General features: G+C 48.2%; 1 protein-coding gene across 2 annotated transcripts in view; it reads left to right on the forward strand.

Moving 5' to 3' along the window:
* The window catches only part of NEK4 (NIMA related kinase 4), a 61,295-nt gene that overhangs the window by 32,499 nt on the left and 12,527 nt on the right, over window positions 1–16,269 (forward strand). For both annotated transcript variants that reach the window (XM_033926661.1, XM_033926660.1), the window contains exons 14-15: window positions 5,214–5,419; window positions 14,922–15,055. In XM_033926661.1, coding sequence (XP_033782552.1) covers window positions 5,214–5,419; window positions 14,922–15,055 — 340 coding nt within the window. The remainder of the gene's footprint in view (window positions 1–5,213; window positions 5,420–14,921; window positions 15,056–16,269) is intronic.

Genomic DNA, 16,269 nt, shown 5'->3' on the forward strand with positions numbered 1-16,269 from the left:
CTGAGATGAATTGGCCTTGATTAACCAGTCATCCAGGTAAGGAAAGACCTGAAGGTGGTGAGAGCGTAGAAAGGCAGCCACCACAATCAGACATTTGGTGAACACTCTTGGAGAGGAGGCAAGACCGAAGGGTAGCACCTTGTATTGGTAATGACAACGATTGATCATGAAGCGTAGGTACTGTCTGGAGGCCAGATTGACCGGTATATGAGTGTATGCTTCTTTGAGATCGAGGGAACATAGCCAGTCGCCTTGATTGAGAAGAGGGTAAAGAGTGGCCAGAGAAAGCATTCTGAATTTCTCTTTGACCAAGCATTTGTTGAGATCGCGAAGATCTAGGATGGGTCTGAGATCTCCTGTCTTTTTGGGAACTAGAAAATAACGGGAGTAGAATCCTTGCCCCTTTTGATCTAGAGGAACTTCCTCTATGGCGTTCAGAAGGAGGAGGGATTGAACCTCTTGAAGAAGGAGGGAAGACTGAGGAGTGTTCAAAGCAGACTCTTTTGGTAGACTTTGGGCAGGGAGAGTCTGAAAGTTGAGAGAGTAGCCGTGGCGGATGATGTTGAGGATCCACTGGTCCGAGGTGATGGTTTCCCAACGGCTTATGAAATGAGTAAGGCGTCCTCCTATAGGCAGCGGAAGATGGGCAGATGGAGGGATACTGGCTATGTCCTGGAGAACCAAGTCAAAAGGGTTGTGAAGGTTTTTGTGGAGGAGGAGGCTTCACCTGTTGTTGCTGCTGTGCAGGTCTAGTGTTTTGCCTTTGTTGTTGCCTCTGACGCCTGGGTTGTTGAGCTGCCGGTGGCAAAGGACGAGCCACAAATCGACGCTGGTAGGCCGATTGCTGACGAAAAGGCCTGGTAGGTGGGGTCTTCTTTTTCGTTTTGAGGAGAGTATCCCACCTAGTTTCATGAGCTGAAAGCTTTTGAGTAGTGGAGTCCATGGATTCTCCAAACAGATCATCCCCCAGGCAAGGTGCATTAGCCAGTCGATCCTGATGATTGACATCCAGTTCTGACACTCTGAGCCATGCCAGTCGACGCATGGCCACCGACATAGCTGTGGCCCGAGAGGTTAGCTCAAAGGTGTCATAGATCGACCTGACCATGAACTTTCGAAGTTGTAAGAGCGATGAAGAAGATTGGCGAAAGGCAGATTTTTTACTGTCAGGGAGGTACTTCTCAAAAGCAGTCAGATTTTGTATGAGATGCTTGAGATAGAATGAGAAGTGGAAAGCGTAATTCCCTGACCTGTTGGCTAACATCGCATTCTGGTACAACCTCTTGCCAAATTTGTCCATGGCTTTACCTTCTCTGCCAGGAGGGACTGAGGCGTATACACTAGCTCCCGTGGATTTCTTTAGAGTGGATTCCACTAATAGAGACTCATGTGGGAGCTGTGGTTTGTCAAACCCAGGAATCGGGATGACTTTATATAAGGAGTCTAACTTGCGGGGGGCTCCAGGGATGGTCAAAGGTGTCTCTAAATTCTTGTAAAACGTCTCTCTCAAGATGTCATGGAGAGGTAATTTGAGATATTCCCTTGGAGGTTGGTCAAAATCCAGTGCATCAAGAAAAGCTTTGGATTTCTTTGACTCAGCCTCCAAGGGAATAGAGAGAGAGTCACACATCTCTTTTAAAAAAGATGAGAAAGAGGTTACATCTGGTTTAGAGGATGGGTCTAAAGCAGAAGGATCCTCATCACCAGATGAACATTCCCCTTCAGAGAGAAGAGGGTCCTCTGAGTCACCCCACAGATCAGGATCCCGAACCTGAAAACTGCGGTCTCGAGATTCCGGTGTGGAGGGTTCCAGGTGTCGGGATTTGCGTGCCGACTTACCTGACCTCATAGACACGGTACCGGGAGACGTTAAGGACTGCATCGGTGCCGAAGTCTGAACAGCCTGGTGTTGAGCTCTCGGTTCCGGTGCGAGGATTGGCATGGAGACCGAGGAAGCAGAATGTACCGGTACCGACAAAGTGGATGCCGAAAGAAGGGGCTGCTCCACTGTCGGTACCGGTGGCTCAGACCGGACCGGGACCGGAAGGCTCGGTGCCAAAAGTGCAGGAAGGAGTTGTTGCAACTTTTCCTTAAGCTGCACCTGCAGGACAGCGGCGATCCGCTCGTCCAGCGAAGGCACCGGTACCGCCTTTTTCTTCTGCGGTACCTGCGGTGCCGCTCTACGCCCCGAGGATGAGGAACCCGAGGGCGAGGGGCTCACCTCTATTGGGGCGGAGCGCTTCCATGGGCGCCTCGAGGTCGGCAGGACTGGGCTCGCTGCTACTGAGACCGGAGGACGCTCCAACGGGAAAGGCTTCTTAGCCGGCTTACCTGAGGGATGCGACGCCAACGCGGTATTGTGCGGTGTCGACGAGGTGGGTGCCGACTGAGACGGGGCCGATGTCGGTGCCGGTGCCGCAGAGTCAGACATCTCGGCACCAAACAATAATTGCTGCTGGATCTGCCAATTTTTCAGAGTTCTCTTTTTTAAAGTCGCACAGCGGGTGCAGGTAGACGCTCGATGGTCAGGACCAAGACACTGTAGACACTAGTTGTGCGGGTCAGTGAGTGAAATTGGTCGTGCACACCGCTGGTACTTCTTAAACCCGGGTTGAGGGGGCATGAAGGTAAAAACGGCTTCTGCCAAATCGAAGGCCGAGGCCTCGATGGTGGCAACAGGCTCCACCGGGGCGAAATTGAAAGAAGTGAAAAAAAAAAAAAAAAAAGTTGTTTTTTTTTTTTTTAAAAAGAAAGAAAATAAAAGAAAATGAAGGAAACAATATTTCCTTAAGGGTTTACGTGAGCGGGAAGGCGATATGAAAAAAGTCTTCAACAGCTGTTGAAAGAAACGCGTCTTCTTAGCTCTGCGGAAACTAAGAAACTGGGGACCGCGCGCCTCTGTCGGGCGGGAAGGCACTCGCGCGTGCGCGGTGCGGCCTACTAGAACTTTCCAAGTTCTTAGAGTGCAATCACTCTAAAATTGTCCGTACCGGGGCTCTGTCGGTGCCGTCACCCATCAGTCAAGAATATGCTGCCTGCTTATCCTGGGATAAAAATGCTTATTAAAAACATCCCCAGTTTTGGTCTTTTTATTAGCAAAGTTATGCTTTAAAAAAAAAAAAAGGTATGGTTTAAGACAGAGCACAGGCAGGCAAAAAAGTTATAGATGCTGCGATGAACTTCAGCCTTTCAATGTATAATTTTTACATCCAATGGCAATACCTAAATAGCTGGTCTAGTTTTAATAGATGAGATGTTAATGCTCGCACATACATGGTTAGTACAGCTAAAAATATGAACAAAGTTATACACATAAAGCTGAATGTTGGCCAAACCACAGAATACTCACCTCAGTATAATGCTAGAGGAAAAGTCAAGCGTTTGGAGAACACTTGGAAGGATGTTCTAAGATATGCTAAAATTTCAAAACCTTACCTGATTTTAAAGTAGGTGGTTCTTAATTTTACATAATTAAAGCTAATTATCTGATTTGCCAAAGCTTTTATTTTTACCTTCTAAATCAAGAAGACTGATATTAATATGCAGATATATTAAGCTAATATGGAACTTACTATTGAGGATGTTAATGTTTTTAACTTTGATATTCATGTATGCAGGTTGTCACATACTTGAGCATCTCCTGTCAGGTGTGACTCAATATAGAAAAGGTTGAGACCCACTGCTCTAGGGCTACAGGAAATGAGTAAAGATCATTTTTTGATACAAAGGGCATATGAGGTAGGGGGGAAACCCAGTCTTCCACTACCACTCACACCACCAGGGGTTTTTATCCCCAGAATTTGTTTTAGCCTTGTGCAGGGCTTATGTGCAGGCAGTCGGGGGTCCCGTTTCTTCCCTGAGGGTCTCCAGTTTTTTGGGGGTGGGGGCTTTTGCCTTCCATATCTGCCCCTGAAGAAATTTGTAGAGCAGCTACATGGTCCACTCTGCACATTTACAGAGTTTTATAGGGGGGATGTGGCAGCAAGGGAGGATACTGCTTTTGGTCCTTGGTGTTAAGGGCAGGCTCATCTGTCCACCCTAGGATCAGGAGACTGCTTTGGTATATTTCCTACTGTCAGGACTCATATGCCCTTTGCACCAGAAGGGAAGATTAGGTACTTACCTTGATAATCTTCTTTCTGGAATAAGGGCATATGAGTCCTGACGGTCTGGATTTTGCCTGCCTACTGTTCAGACAGACTGAGATGTCCAAAGTTGGAGATTTTCTCCTGTCAATCAGAGGATAACAAGAAAAAGATAAAAAAGCGTAAAGCGGTAAGTGTGGCTCTACAAGTTCCATAAATTTAATGCTGGTTGCTTTTCGTTCCACCTGGGTTGTTTATGGTGTTGTTTAACTTTATTAATTTTTTTTTACAGATCACAACAGAAATGTTTTAGCTGGGAGACTCCACGTTCCCCCTCCTTCTTATTTCTCTGTTTTATTGCTGTTTGATTAATTTGGGTCAAACTGAAGGGGGCTCTACAGCACTATAGAAGGAGGTGGAGCTGAAGATTGTAAATTTCATCCTTCTGCAATCAACTCGTGAGTATGGGAATATCACCTACTGTCAGGACTCATATGCTCTTATTCCAGAAAGAAGATTATCCAGGTAAGTACCTAATCTTTCCATATTCTGCATCCATCTGCATCTGAATCTTCCTCCCATCAATTGGTACGAGGTCATTTCTCAATACAACTTCCCATTCATCCCCCCCCCCAATAAAAAAATATATGTATATATATATAAAAGTACTGCTATCATCAGTAATAGCAACATTGGCATCCTCTGCTGCCATGCACATTGTTAAATAATAAAAATAAACTGCAGAATAAAATCCATTCAGCATAAGTGTAGCAAAGCTGCTATACTAACTCTGGATCCAAAACAACAATTCTTTCTATGAAAAAGCTGTGCTGAGACAACAGTGTATCCTCTATTGTACAAATCCAACAAGACCGGTAAAATACCTCACTTACAGGCATGTAAGTCACATCTTCACCAAAAATAAGTCATTAAAGCCTAGGTTACCTCAGATACAAATTCGTTATGGAAGCTTTCTTGGATAGGGAACTAACTTCTTGCTCTATTCAGTTGTAACTCACCTTATACTAGGATTTGGAAAGGTGACTATAGCTGAGAGTTCTATATGATTTACTCTTTATTGAAAAGTGTGTAGATTTTTGTTGATTTGGCTTTTTTTTTCCTCTTTAGAAAAATGGATTCAAATGAAATGCAGGATTTGGTTCAGCTAATGACTCAGACACTGAAACTGGAGTCCAGGGATCAGTGTGACATCCCTCAAAGCCCCTTCCCCCAATCGGAGTTCAAGCTTCACCGCAAATACCGTGACACGCTAGTTCTGCATGGAAAGGCAGTAGAGAATCCTGAAGACTTCAATTTCAGCGAATTTCCCTCAGGTATTTAAGGAACATTTTACTATCTTAGCTTGAACAAGAAAATCTATTTGGTTATTTAAGTTTATTTACCATAAGTCAGCAAAGTGTGTTTCATTTTCTCATAGTGGATCTCTTCTTTAAATGGAAATTATAAAATTGCATGGAGGATGCATACATAAGAAGGCGGCACGCTACCTTTAAATCCTTCTCTTATATTCCACATGTTCCCAAATGAGTTTGAAGCAGATACAAAGAAGAAGCTAGTGCAGTCATCTAGAAATATACAATAAAATCAGCAGCTAAATACAATCAAATGGTTACTGATATATTCTGATCTAATGTAAGCATTTCGATTCCACTTAATCTAGCTAGGCTCAAGGTGGATCACAATCAGGAAAGAGGAAAAAAAAAAGGTAAATTTAATTGAACCACAATAGTTATGTGGAACAAATAATGTTCATTTTAAACTCAAGGGCTTTTTCAAAAATTGGGCAAACAATTGAGCTTTAATTGCCTTTCTAAAAGCAGCATAACAGGAGATGCCTCAGATTTTCTTTATTTTTTGGGGGGGAGGGTAATTTATTCCATAGTTTCAGTCCTCTTCCTTTTAAAGATCTGTGCCAACTTATAGCCTTTCGACATAATGAGACAGAAAGTAGACTCTGTAGGCCCAAAGAAAGTGTAGTCTGCATGCCAGGCTTCTCATCAAGATGTACAAATCAAATGCTGAAAGTTATTACTCTTAAGAGTGATGTTAGAACAAATGTCCTTTCCAGAAGCTGTGGGAAGGGTTGATGGCCTTGGGAAGGACTGTAGCCTTTTCAGAAATACTGCCTGCCTAAAGAAAAGCTGAGGAGAGACTACAAAATATAGAAAACTTAAATAAGTGGCTAGAAACCTGGTTCCACAAAGAAGGTTTTAAGTACATAGGAGGATGAGGCAATACTTGGAAAAAAAAGGCTGTTTTGTTATGATGGTCTACCCGTGTGGTGGACACCTGGAATGCGCTTCCAGAGGACGTAATAGGGCAGCGTACGGTACTGGGGTTCAAGAAAGGATTGGACAATTTCCTGCTGGAGAAGGGGATAGAAGAGTATAGATAGAGGATTACTGCACAGGTCCTGGACCTGTTGGGCCGCCGCGTGAGCGGGCTGCTGGGCACGATGGACCACAGGTCTGACCCAGCGGAGGCATTGCTTATGTTATCTTTCTGACACAGGAAAAAGGATCCTTAGGGAGAAATACAGGCAATACATTTCTAGGTGCTAAACGGAAGTCACCCCCACTAAAACCAACAGCAAGAGAGTGACAACAGTGGAGAGAGTTCATTTTTATGCTAGCTTAGCAAATCACTTATTCTTTAGCACTCTCCAGACCAGTAGAGGTTAACTTTACGAATGGGTATATATCTAATCATGACCAGCAGGTGGAGACTGAAAACAAAACTTTGGGACAGTATATCCTAGCCCCTCCTCTCTATTTCCCTCAGTCTTCTTTCAGTCTCCAGCAGGTGTTGAGTGATCTGTACCCATCTCCCTTGGTAGGGCTGTTGGAATTTGTTTAGGGGGTTTATTGTCCCTGGTTTTAGCCGGACGGAGCTTGGGCGGACTCTGTTTGGGGGTTCGTCCGACCTCGGGGGTGTCAAACCCGGCGGGTCACGAGCGGGGTCCCTCCCCCCACTTCCTCCACCTCCCCACATTTTTTTAGAGGAGCCTCAGCAGTAAGCCTTGCCCCCTAAGTCAAGCAAGGCATATTGCTTCGAGAGCCTGTGGAGTCTGTTCTGTAAAAAAAAAAAAAAAAAAAAAATCCTGAGGTAGTGCTGGTCTGAAGGGTTGTTTCCCTTTAAGAAAACTGTATTTTACTGTATTTTTTCATGTAACCGGCACTTTTTTATAGCTAGGTCGCGTATGGAGCAATTGTGCCCTTCTCCGGGGGAGTAGGACACAATTTAGTCCAGCCGCGAGGCACTCGCGGCCGGCCTGAACTCGGCGGTTTGGGTCGGTGAGGTGGTGGAGCTCCGTCGGCAGCGGCTGCAGGCGCCCAGAGCTCCCCGCCGATGGTGCCTCGCGAGTCGGCTTGGAGCAGTGGGGAAGCCCGGTCTTCCACAACCGCCCACGGAGGGATTCCCCGAAGGTTTCCCTCTCAGCTGATTTTTTGACAGCTGATGCCGGCTTGCCTGCTTTAGCGGCTGAGACTATTCAGGTCTCTCAGCCGCTTCAGGCTATGGAGGGAGCTTTTTTGGCGGGAAAACCGCCATCTTCTCTGTCTGGCCCCTCCATTTTGTCTTCCACCTCAGGTGACCTTCCCCCTGTTTTGACTATGCAGGGGCAAGGTTCTGCTGGGTCCCCTGCTGTGGCAGGGAGTCCCTTGGGACCCTCGGGGGGTTTTTCTCCTGAATTTTTCTTTTCTTTATGCTGAGCCTATTTTCAGGCGGCTGGGGGTCCCGGTTGCGCCCAGGGGGTTTCGGGGGGTGGGTTTTCCTCCGCGCTCCCTGCGGCTTTGCCTCTTTCGTCTGGCGTGACGTCCCCTCCGCCGCCTCCCTTGTCCAAGCGTCCGCGGGTGTCGTGGGACGAGAATTTGTGGTCGGAGGAACGGGTCGGTCTGGAGGAGGACCTGGACCCTTCTGAGGAGTTCCAGGACTCTCTGGAGGGGACGGAAGCTGGCGGCGGGTTGTCGGATTTCCCGTTCTCCAGTGACGAGGCGTCCGTGGTGCGCCTTTTTCAGAAAGATGAGCTGCCTGACCTTATTCAGCAGGTTTCTTCGGTTTTGCGTTTTGAGGACGCGCCGCCGGAGACTCCGCGTGTGGGGGACCCCCTGTTACGGGGGATCCGTTCCGTTTCCCGCTCTTTTCCTATGCATCAGGATATTCGGGATATTATTCTGGAGCAGTGGAAAACGCCGGAGACGCTGTTTCGGCTGGCGCGCAGCATGGCTCGCCTGTATCCCATTCCGGAAGGGGATCGGGCTACGTTAGCTTCGCCAGTCGTGGATGCGGTGGTCTCGGCAATTTCCAAGCGGCATACCGTGCCTGTTGAGGGCGGTTCTGCCTTGCGGGACTCTGAGGAGCGCAAATTGGAGAGCATCCTTAAGCAAAATTTTCAGGTCTCTGCCTTTGGGGTCCAGGCGGCTATTTGTGGGGGACTGGTCGCTCGCGCCATGTTTCGGTGGGCGGAGCGGGTCTTGGATTGAGAGTCTGACGACTGGTCTCTGGTGGATCAGGAGGTAGCGAAGATTGAGATGGCGGCCTCATTCCTCTCAGATGCTCTATATGACTTGGTGCGGATCTCGGCTAAGTCTATGGCTTTTGGCGTGGCCACAAGGCGTGTGTTGTGGCTGCGCGCTTGGGCGGCGGATGCTGCGTCCAAAGCTAAGCTTACTAAATTTCCCTTTCGGGGGTCGTTTTTGTTTGGAGAGGACTTGGATAAGTTGATTCAGACTTTGTCGGACTCGAAAGTTCCCCGTCTGCCGGAGGACCGTGCCCGCCCGGCGTCTCGGGGGGGTGCGGCCCGGGGGCATTTGCGGGACTTTCGCAAGTATCGCCCTGGGCGTGGGGCTGCTTCTTTCCAGTCTCCGGGATTTTCCCGGGGTCGGTTCTTCCAGCGCATGCAGCCCTTTCGGGGGGCCCGTCGGGGGGGCAGGGAATCCCTCCGCCGGTTCCCCCGCTTCCCGTCCTGCACAATGACGCCTTGCTGGCGCCCCCTTTGGTTCCGGTGGGGGCCCGGCTGCGCGAATTTTTCCCCAAATGGGCCGAGATCACGTCCGATCAGTGGGTCCTGGAGGTGGTGCGGGACGGTTATGCCCTGGAGTTCGCCCGCTCTCTGCCGGATTTTTTCCTCGCTTCTCCATGTCAGACTCCGGGGAAGACGCAGGCTTTTCGCCAGACCCTTCAGCGCTTGCTAGATCTCAGGGCAGTTGTTCCGGTGCCCCCTCCGGAGTGGGGCACGGGCAGGTACTCCATTTACTTTGTGGTGCCCAAGAAGGAGGGGACCTTTCGGCCCATCCTCGATTTGAAAGGGGTCAACAGGGCTCTCAAGATTCCCTCTTTCCGTATGGAAACTCTGCGGTCGGTCATTCTGGCGGTTCAGCCGGGGGAGTTTCTCACTTCTCTCGATCTGACGGAGGCCTACTTGCATGTTCCCATTCGGGCCTCTCATCAGCGTTTCCTGCGCTTTGCGATCTTGGGTCGGCACTTTCAGTTCTGTGCGCTTCCCTTTGGGCTGGCCACGGCTCCTCGGACGTTCACCAAGGTGATGGTGGTCGTCGCGGCAGCCTTGCGGTCGGAGGGCATCCTGGTACACCCCTACCTGGACGACTGGTTATTTCGGGCAAAGTCGTTGCAGGAAAGCTCCCGGGTTACTGCTCGGGTGGTGGAGTTTCTCCGGTCGCTGGGCTGGGTGGTCAACCTTTCCAAGAGTCGGTTGGTCCCGGCTCAGCGTCTGGAGTACCTAGGGGTGCTGTTCGACACCTCCTTGGGGAAGGTCTTCCTCCCAGAGGGCCGGGTGAGCAAATTGCAATCTCAGATTCGCCTGCTTTTGGCGTCCCGGTGTCCTCGGGCGCGAGATTTCCTCCAGGTCTTGGGGTCGATGGCGGCGTCCCTGGACGTGGTGAGGTGGGCGCGGGCCCACATGCGTCCTCTCCAGTATGCTCTGCTCCGGAGGTGGTCTCCCCAGAGGCACGGGATGGATGTTCCGGTCCCCCTGCGAGGCTTGGCGCGCTGCAGTCTGCGTTGGTGGCTCCAGACCCCTCACCTAGTTCAGGGGGTGGGTCTGGATCTCCCGCAGTGGACGGTGCTCCTGACGGATGCGAGTCTCCTGGGTTGGGGGGCTCAGTGTTTGGGTCACTCAGCTCAGGGCACCTGGTCCACGGAGGAGGCCGCCTGGTCGATCAACGTGTTGGAGACCAGAGCGGTCCGTCTGGCGCTGTTGGTTTTCCACTCCCTGTTGCTGGGCAAGTCGGTCAGAGTGCTGTCGGACAATGCCACGGCGGTGGCTTAGGTCAATCGAAAGGGGGGCACCAAGAGCACTCAGGTGGCGCAGGAGGCGGCTCTGCTCATGGTTTGGGCGGAATCCCATCTGCTGGACCTCTCGGCCTCTCATATAGCCGGAGTAGAAAATGTTCAGGCAGACTTCCTCAGTCGTCACTTTCTAGATCCAGGAGAGTGGTGTCTCGGCGCCGAGGCGTTTCAGTTGATAGTGCAGGCTTGGGGGCAGCCCCTGATGGACCTGATGGCCACGGGTGGCAACGCCAAAGTGCCCCGCTTCTTCAGTCGTCGCAGGGACGGTCTGGCCGAGGGTCTGGATGCTCTGGTCCAGCAGTGGCCAACGGAGGGGCTGTTGTATGTGTTCCCTCCTTGGCCGCTGGTGGGCAGAGTGCTTCTTCGCATTGTTCACCATCCGGGTTTGGTGGTGCTGGTGGCGCCGGATTGGCCTCGCCGTCCGTGGTATGCGGATCTGGTGAGGCACCTGGTAGCGGATCCTCTTCCTCTGCCTCTCTCGGACGACCTTCTGATGCAGGGTCCCATTCCCATGTTCGACCCGTCTCCCTTCTGTCTTACGGTGTGGCTCTTGAAAGGGGTCGCCTTAGCAAGAAGGGATATTCAGACAAGGTGATCTCTACACTGTTGGGGTCCCGGAGGCTTTCTACCTCTCGGGCTTATGTGCGGGTTTGGCGTCTCTTTGAGGAATGGTGTCGGGCGCGGGGAGTGACCTCTTTTCGCGCTTCTCTGCCTAACATTCTGGAGTTCTTGCAGGATGGCCTGGATAGAGGCCTGGCTTGGTCTTCTCTCCGGGTTCATATTGCGGCCCTGTCGGCCTTTCGAGGGTTGGTGTCAGGTCAGCGTTTATCGGCTCTTCCTGATGTGATTCGGTTTTTGCGGGCGGCCAAGTTGCTTAGGCCTCCCCTACGGCCCTCGGTTCCCTCTTGGGATCTTAATCTGGTTCTCTCTGTTTTGGTGCGTCCGCCTTTCGAGCCCTTGGACGACTGTTCTTTGAAGGACCTTACTTTGAAGGCGGTCTTTTTGGTGGCCATTACTTCTGCTAGGCGTGTTTCTGAGCTGCAGGCTTTCTCTTGTAGGGCTCCCTTCTTGGAGTTTTCTAGGGAGCGGGTCGTCTTGCGGCCTGTTCCTTCCTTTCTGCCGAAGGTTGTTTCTCCTTTTCATGTCAATCAATCGGTGGTTCTCCCGGTCTTGGGTGGTCGGGAGGGCTCTTCTGAGCAACGGCAGCTGCGCAAGTTGGATGTCGGTCGGGTCCTTCGCTCTTATGTGCAGCGGACCCAGGAATTCCGGAAGTCCGATCATCTCTTTGTCCTCCTGGCGGGTCCTCGTCGGGGAGCGGGCGCTTCTAAGGCTACTATTGCGCGCTGGATCAAGGAGACGATTGCTTCCGCTTATCTTCTGAAACAGCAGCCTGTTCCGGAGTTTCTCAAGGCTCATTCCACTCGGGGTCAGGCGGCTTCTTGGGCTGAGTCGTCGCTCGTGCCTCCAGTGGATATTTGTAAGGCTGCGGTTTGGTCCTCCTTGCATTCCTTTGTTCGTCATTATCGGGTTGATGTGCAGGCGCGTCGGGACGCGGTGTTCGGTGAGCGTGTACTGGTATCGGCCCTTCGGGGGTCCCGCCCGTGAGAGGGACTGCTTTGGTACGTCCCATTCGTAAAGTTAACCTCTACTGGTCTGGAGAGTGCTAAAGAAGGAGAAATTAGGTTCTTACCTGCTAATTTACTTTCTTTTAGCTTCTCCAGACCAGTAGAGGTCCCCACCCTGTCTGTTGTGGTTGTTGTTGGGGCTGTTGCGCGGGCAGTTTTTGGTTTTTGCTGCGGGTTCTAGTATTTTTCTAGGGCCGGGGAGAATTGAAGAACAGCGGCTGTGGCTCGGCTGGCTTAGCTGGCGAGCTGTGGGGACATTCTTCCTTCGGGAATTTCTCCTCTGCATTTTCCAACAGCATTTTGGGTATGTTATTTGTTACTCCTTTTGGAGTATTGTTTTTTTCTCTCTGTTGTTTTCCAGTTCTTGGTTCTGCTTGGCTATTCGGCAGACTGAGGGAAATAGAGAGGAGGGGCTAGGATATACTGTCCCAAAGTTTTGTTTTCAGTCTCCACCTGCTGGTCATGATTAGATATATACCCATTCGTAAAGTTAACCTCTACTGGTCTGGAGAAGCTAAAAGAAAGTAAATTAGCAGGTAAGAACCTAATTTCTCCTTAGCAAGAAGATAATGGGAAGACTAGGCAGAAGGAAAAACAGATGGTGAGAAAGACAACAAATAACTGGAAAGCTGTGTGCAAATCGGTCTATGTAATAAAGGTTATGATTTACAAGCCCTCTAGGTTGAATTACATCTCCGTGATAGAAACAATGTCCAAGTCTGCTTGCAATGACTCTCTTGAATACTGGGCTATTCGCTATTTAGGAAAGATGGAGCTGGTTGAAAAGAAGGAGGAATAGCTTTAAACAACATTAAAGTGACTGAGATACAGCCAGGACCTGTATAGTAATCCTCTATCTATACCGGTCATTCCAAACCAAAGGGGCCTGATAAAAGAAAGACACATTTCACTGAATTGATAATTTAATTGCTTTTGGCGAGGGAAATTGAAGATATAATTTTTTCCGTACATGATAATCTAGTCTATGTACTAATAATGATATCAATTCCATAGGTAATAAGGAACTACCGTATAAGATATTAAAGATTATAACACAGAGCTTAAAATAAATTCTTGCATTTACTGGCAACCGGTGCATATTTGATCAAGTATGGAGTAATTCTATCATATTTAGAAATGGAGAAAATAAACTCTCACAGCAGTGTTCGGCACAGTTTATAATCTTTTCAAGAATATTTTAGCACATCCAAGATAAACCACATTGCAGTAGTCCATCTGAGAATGAATAAGGGATTAAACTGCCGTATCAAAATATTTTCAAACTGCCCATAATTTCCTTCGAAGACCAAATGATTTTTACTGACAAATTAACCTGATGCTCCAAACTTAGTGAATTATTTAATTGGATACCCAAAATTCTAGTTTTCAGAGAAGAACAGATTTGTAGTTTGAGGAGTCTCCCATACCCCTCTTTTTTGTGTGTGTGTTCTTATATAGGGCTATCGCCCGCTTTGGTACAAAGTGAAGGGGGCTGTAGAGCCCACTGGAAAAGGAGGAGTCAAAAACCTGGAATGGATTCGTCCTGCATGGTTCTCAAGCATGGGGAAAATATCATATGGTCTAGAACAGTGGTTCCCAACCCTGTCCTGGAGGAACACCAGGCCAATTGGGTTTTCAGGCTAGCCCTAATGAATATGCATGAAGCAAATTTGCATGCCTATCACTTCCATCATATGCAAATCTCTCTCATGCATATTCATTAGGGCTAGCCTGAAAACCCGATTGGCCTGGTGTTCCTCCAGGACAGGGTTGGGAACAGTGTTCCCTCTAAGCGGGCAGGTGTTGTGAGCAAACTTTTTTCACTGTGAGCTAAAAATATCGGGCGCCAGCAAGTTATGAGTCAAATAAATATGTTGTCAAAGTTGCTGATACATGAGGACGAGGTATTCAAAGGAATTTTAGGCCTACACGCTAAATTAAATAACGTTAAATAATATTTTTAAGAACACAAAACAACGCATTAATTCTTGAAAGTACAAAATTCTTTATTTATTTTTTTTTTTTTACCAGAAAAACTCAAATTTATTTTAAAACAGTCTACAGAAATTGTAGGGATGAAATGATATCTTAATAAATGTTTTACAACAAATGTAGTTATGTCTGTTACATCCATATGTGTAAACTGTAAATTAAAAACAGTCCAGAAGACAATACGTTTGATGCTTTCAATTTCTAGACAATCTATCAATTCCAGCTTCTACACAAAAGTATAAATACATTAAAACAAAATATTGAAAACCATTTTATTGGGCACAAAGTTTGCCTTCAGTGAGAAGAGTTCACTCAATATGTTGTAGAATAATTGTTGTGAAACTGGAATGGAATCAATTCTTCACTCAAGTTAGATATCATCAATATCTTCATCATCATCCCCAAGAAGAGGCGGTCGGAGCGTACGCGAGTCCGGCTGCCTCTCCTTGTTGGCGAGCTGAGCGGACCGTCGGGATCGACCCCCCGCACCCCCTAGGTACGCCTCTGCAAGTCTTGCCTTGCCCGGATTTGCCGCTCTCTTCCGGTGTTACTCCCCCCCCCCCCCACCCGACTCTCCTCTCGCCGCCCTGCCATCTGCCGTACGCCTCTTCCGATCGCCCCCCTCCCTGCTCGCACCCCCACCCCGACGTCCGATTCCTCCCCCCGCCTCCCCTTACCTTTGCGACGCGTTACATGGACTGCCAGCTCGCCTGCCTGCAAGCACGTGTGTGCGCTGTGACGAGAAACTTGTGCGCTGCGATGTAATATTTTGTGCGCCAGCGCACGCCAGCGCAGCTTAGCGGGAACACTGGTTGGGAATCACTGGTCTAGAATGACATGCCTATCTTCTAGAAAAGATAAAAACCTAATTGTTTTTTTCCCTTTGTTTTAGATACCATTTCTGCTCCACAAAAGGTTAGGCGAATAATTGAAGCACTGAGGGCTGATGTTCTGCAAGGACTGGGAGTTAAACTCTTGGAGAAAGTCTATGACGTTATGGATGAAGATGATGACATGACGAGAGAGGTAAGTTTAGCTTTAATTTAGCTTATTTATAAATTTGATAATTCATGCTTGAGTCATCTAAGTGAGGGCAATTAAATTAGGGGCACTTTTACTAAGTTGCATTAGGCAGTAGACTGGATGCCTGGGGCAGCTAGTGATATCAGAGATCCCCCCCCCTGTTTCAATGTCCCCAATGCAGATATCTCCAAAGCCATCTATAGAACTCAACTGGAGAGTGCATTCAGACACTAGACTGGACATTTTGGGAAGCCAGTTATATCAGAGAAGGCCCCCCTCCTTTCCATCTGTATTTCGGTGGTACCAATAGTAGTCATGGGTCTATGGATATCTATCTTAAATCAGCTGTGCCACCAATTCCATCTGCTTTTGTGAGTATTTTTTCTCCCTCAGATGTTTCTCTCATTGAGAGGTCGAACCCTATCCCTGCAATTTGTTGTAACTGGAGAATTGGACCATGTTCCAGACCAAGAGAGCGTGGTAGTTTCTCAAGATTTGTTTGTCATTGGTATTTTCTCTCCTCATTCCTCAACAGTGGAAGATGTAGGATCCTCTTATTTAAGGAATCTGGCATCAGTTCCTTTTGTTAAGTCTTTAAATTAAAACTCCTCTTTATTGGTGCAGGATATATCTTTAAAAGATATTTATTCCTTTATGGATAAGAATCTACAGGATAATTTTTCTTTATATAATAAAGAAAACCGAGGAGGCTATTGCAAAATATGTTGAGCAAGACACAAGGATGATTTCTATTGAAAAGAATGTGGGGAAAAAAAACTGAATCTCAAATCATCGCTAGCCAGTCTGCTATAGCTGCCTCGGCAAAGAATAGTTTACTGATTCATTTTCAAATGGAAGCCTTGGAGAATGCCTCAAGGAAACTTAATTTGAGATGTCTAAAATTTCTTTAACCCCTCATTATCTGTCGCCTTTAGAATTGTTTAAGATGTATATGTAAAGGAGGTATCTGCACAAAAACACATTCACATGGATCGTGTGGAAAATAAAGAAAGCTACAACATGAGTTAGGTGAGGCCCCACTGGGAGGAGAAGCCTCAGACAAAGCCCTCCCACCGCCACAGCTGTGGCTTCAGGTGTTCAGGCGGGGAACCTCATCGGCAGAAAAACCTCCCGTGGAGTCTGGTGTGGCTCTATGTTGTGCAAATAAATAACAAGTGATCACAATTTAAGATATAGAATGACTCAAAACTTATCTT

Source organism: Geotrypetes seraphini, chromosome 17 (genome assembly GCF_902459505.1).
Source record: "Geotrypetes seraphini chromosome 17, aGeoSer1.1, whole genome shotgun sequence".
Lineage (NCBI taxonomy): Eukaryota > Metazoa > Chordata > Amphibia > Gymnophiona > Dermophiidae > Geotrypetes > Geotrypetes seraphini.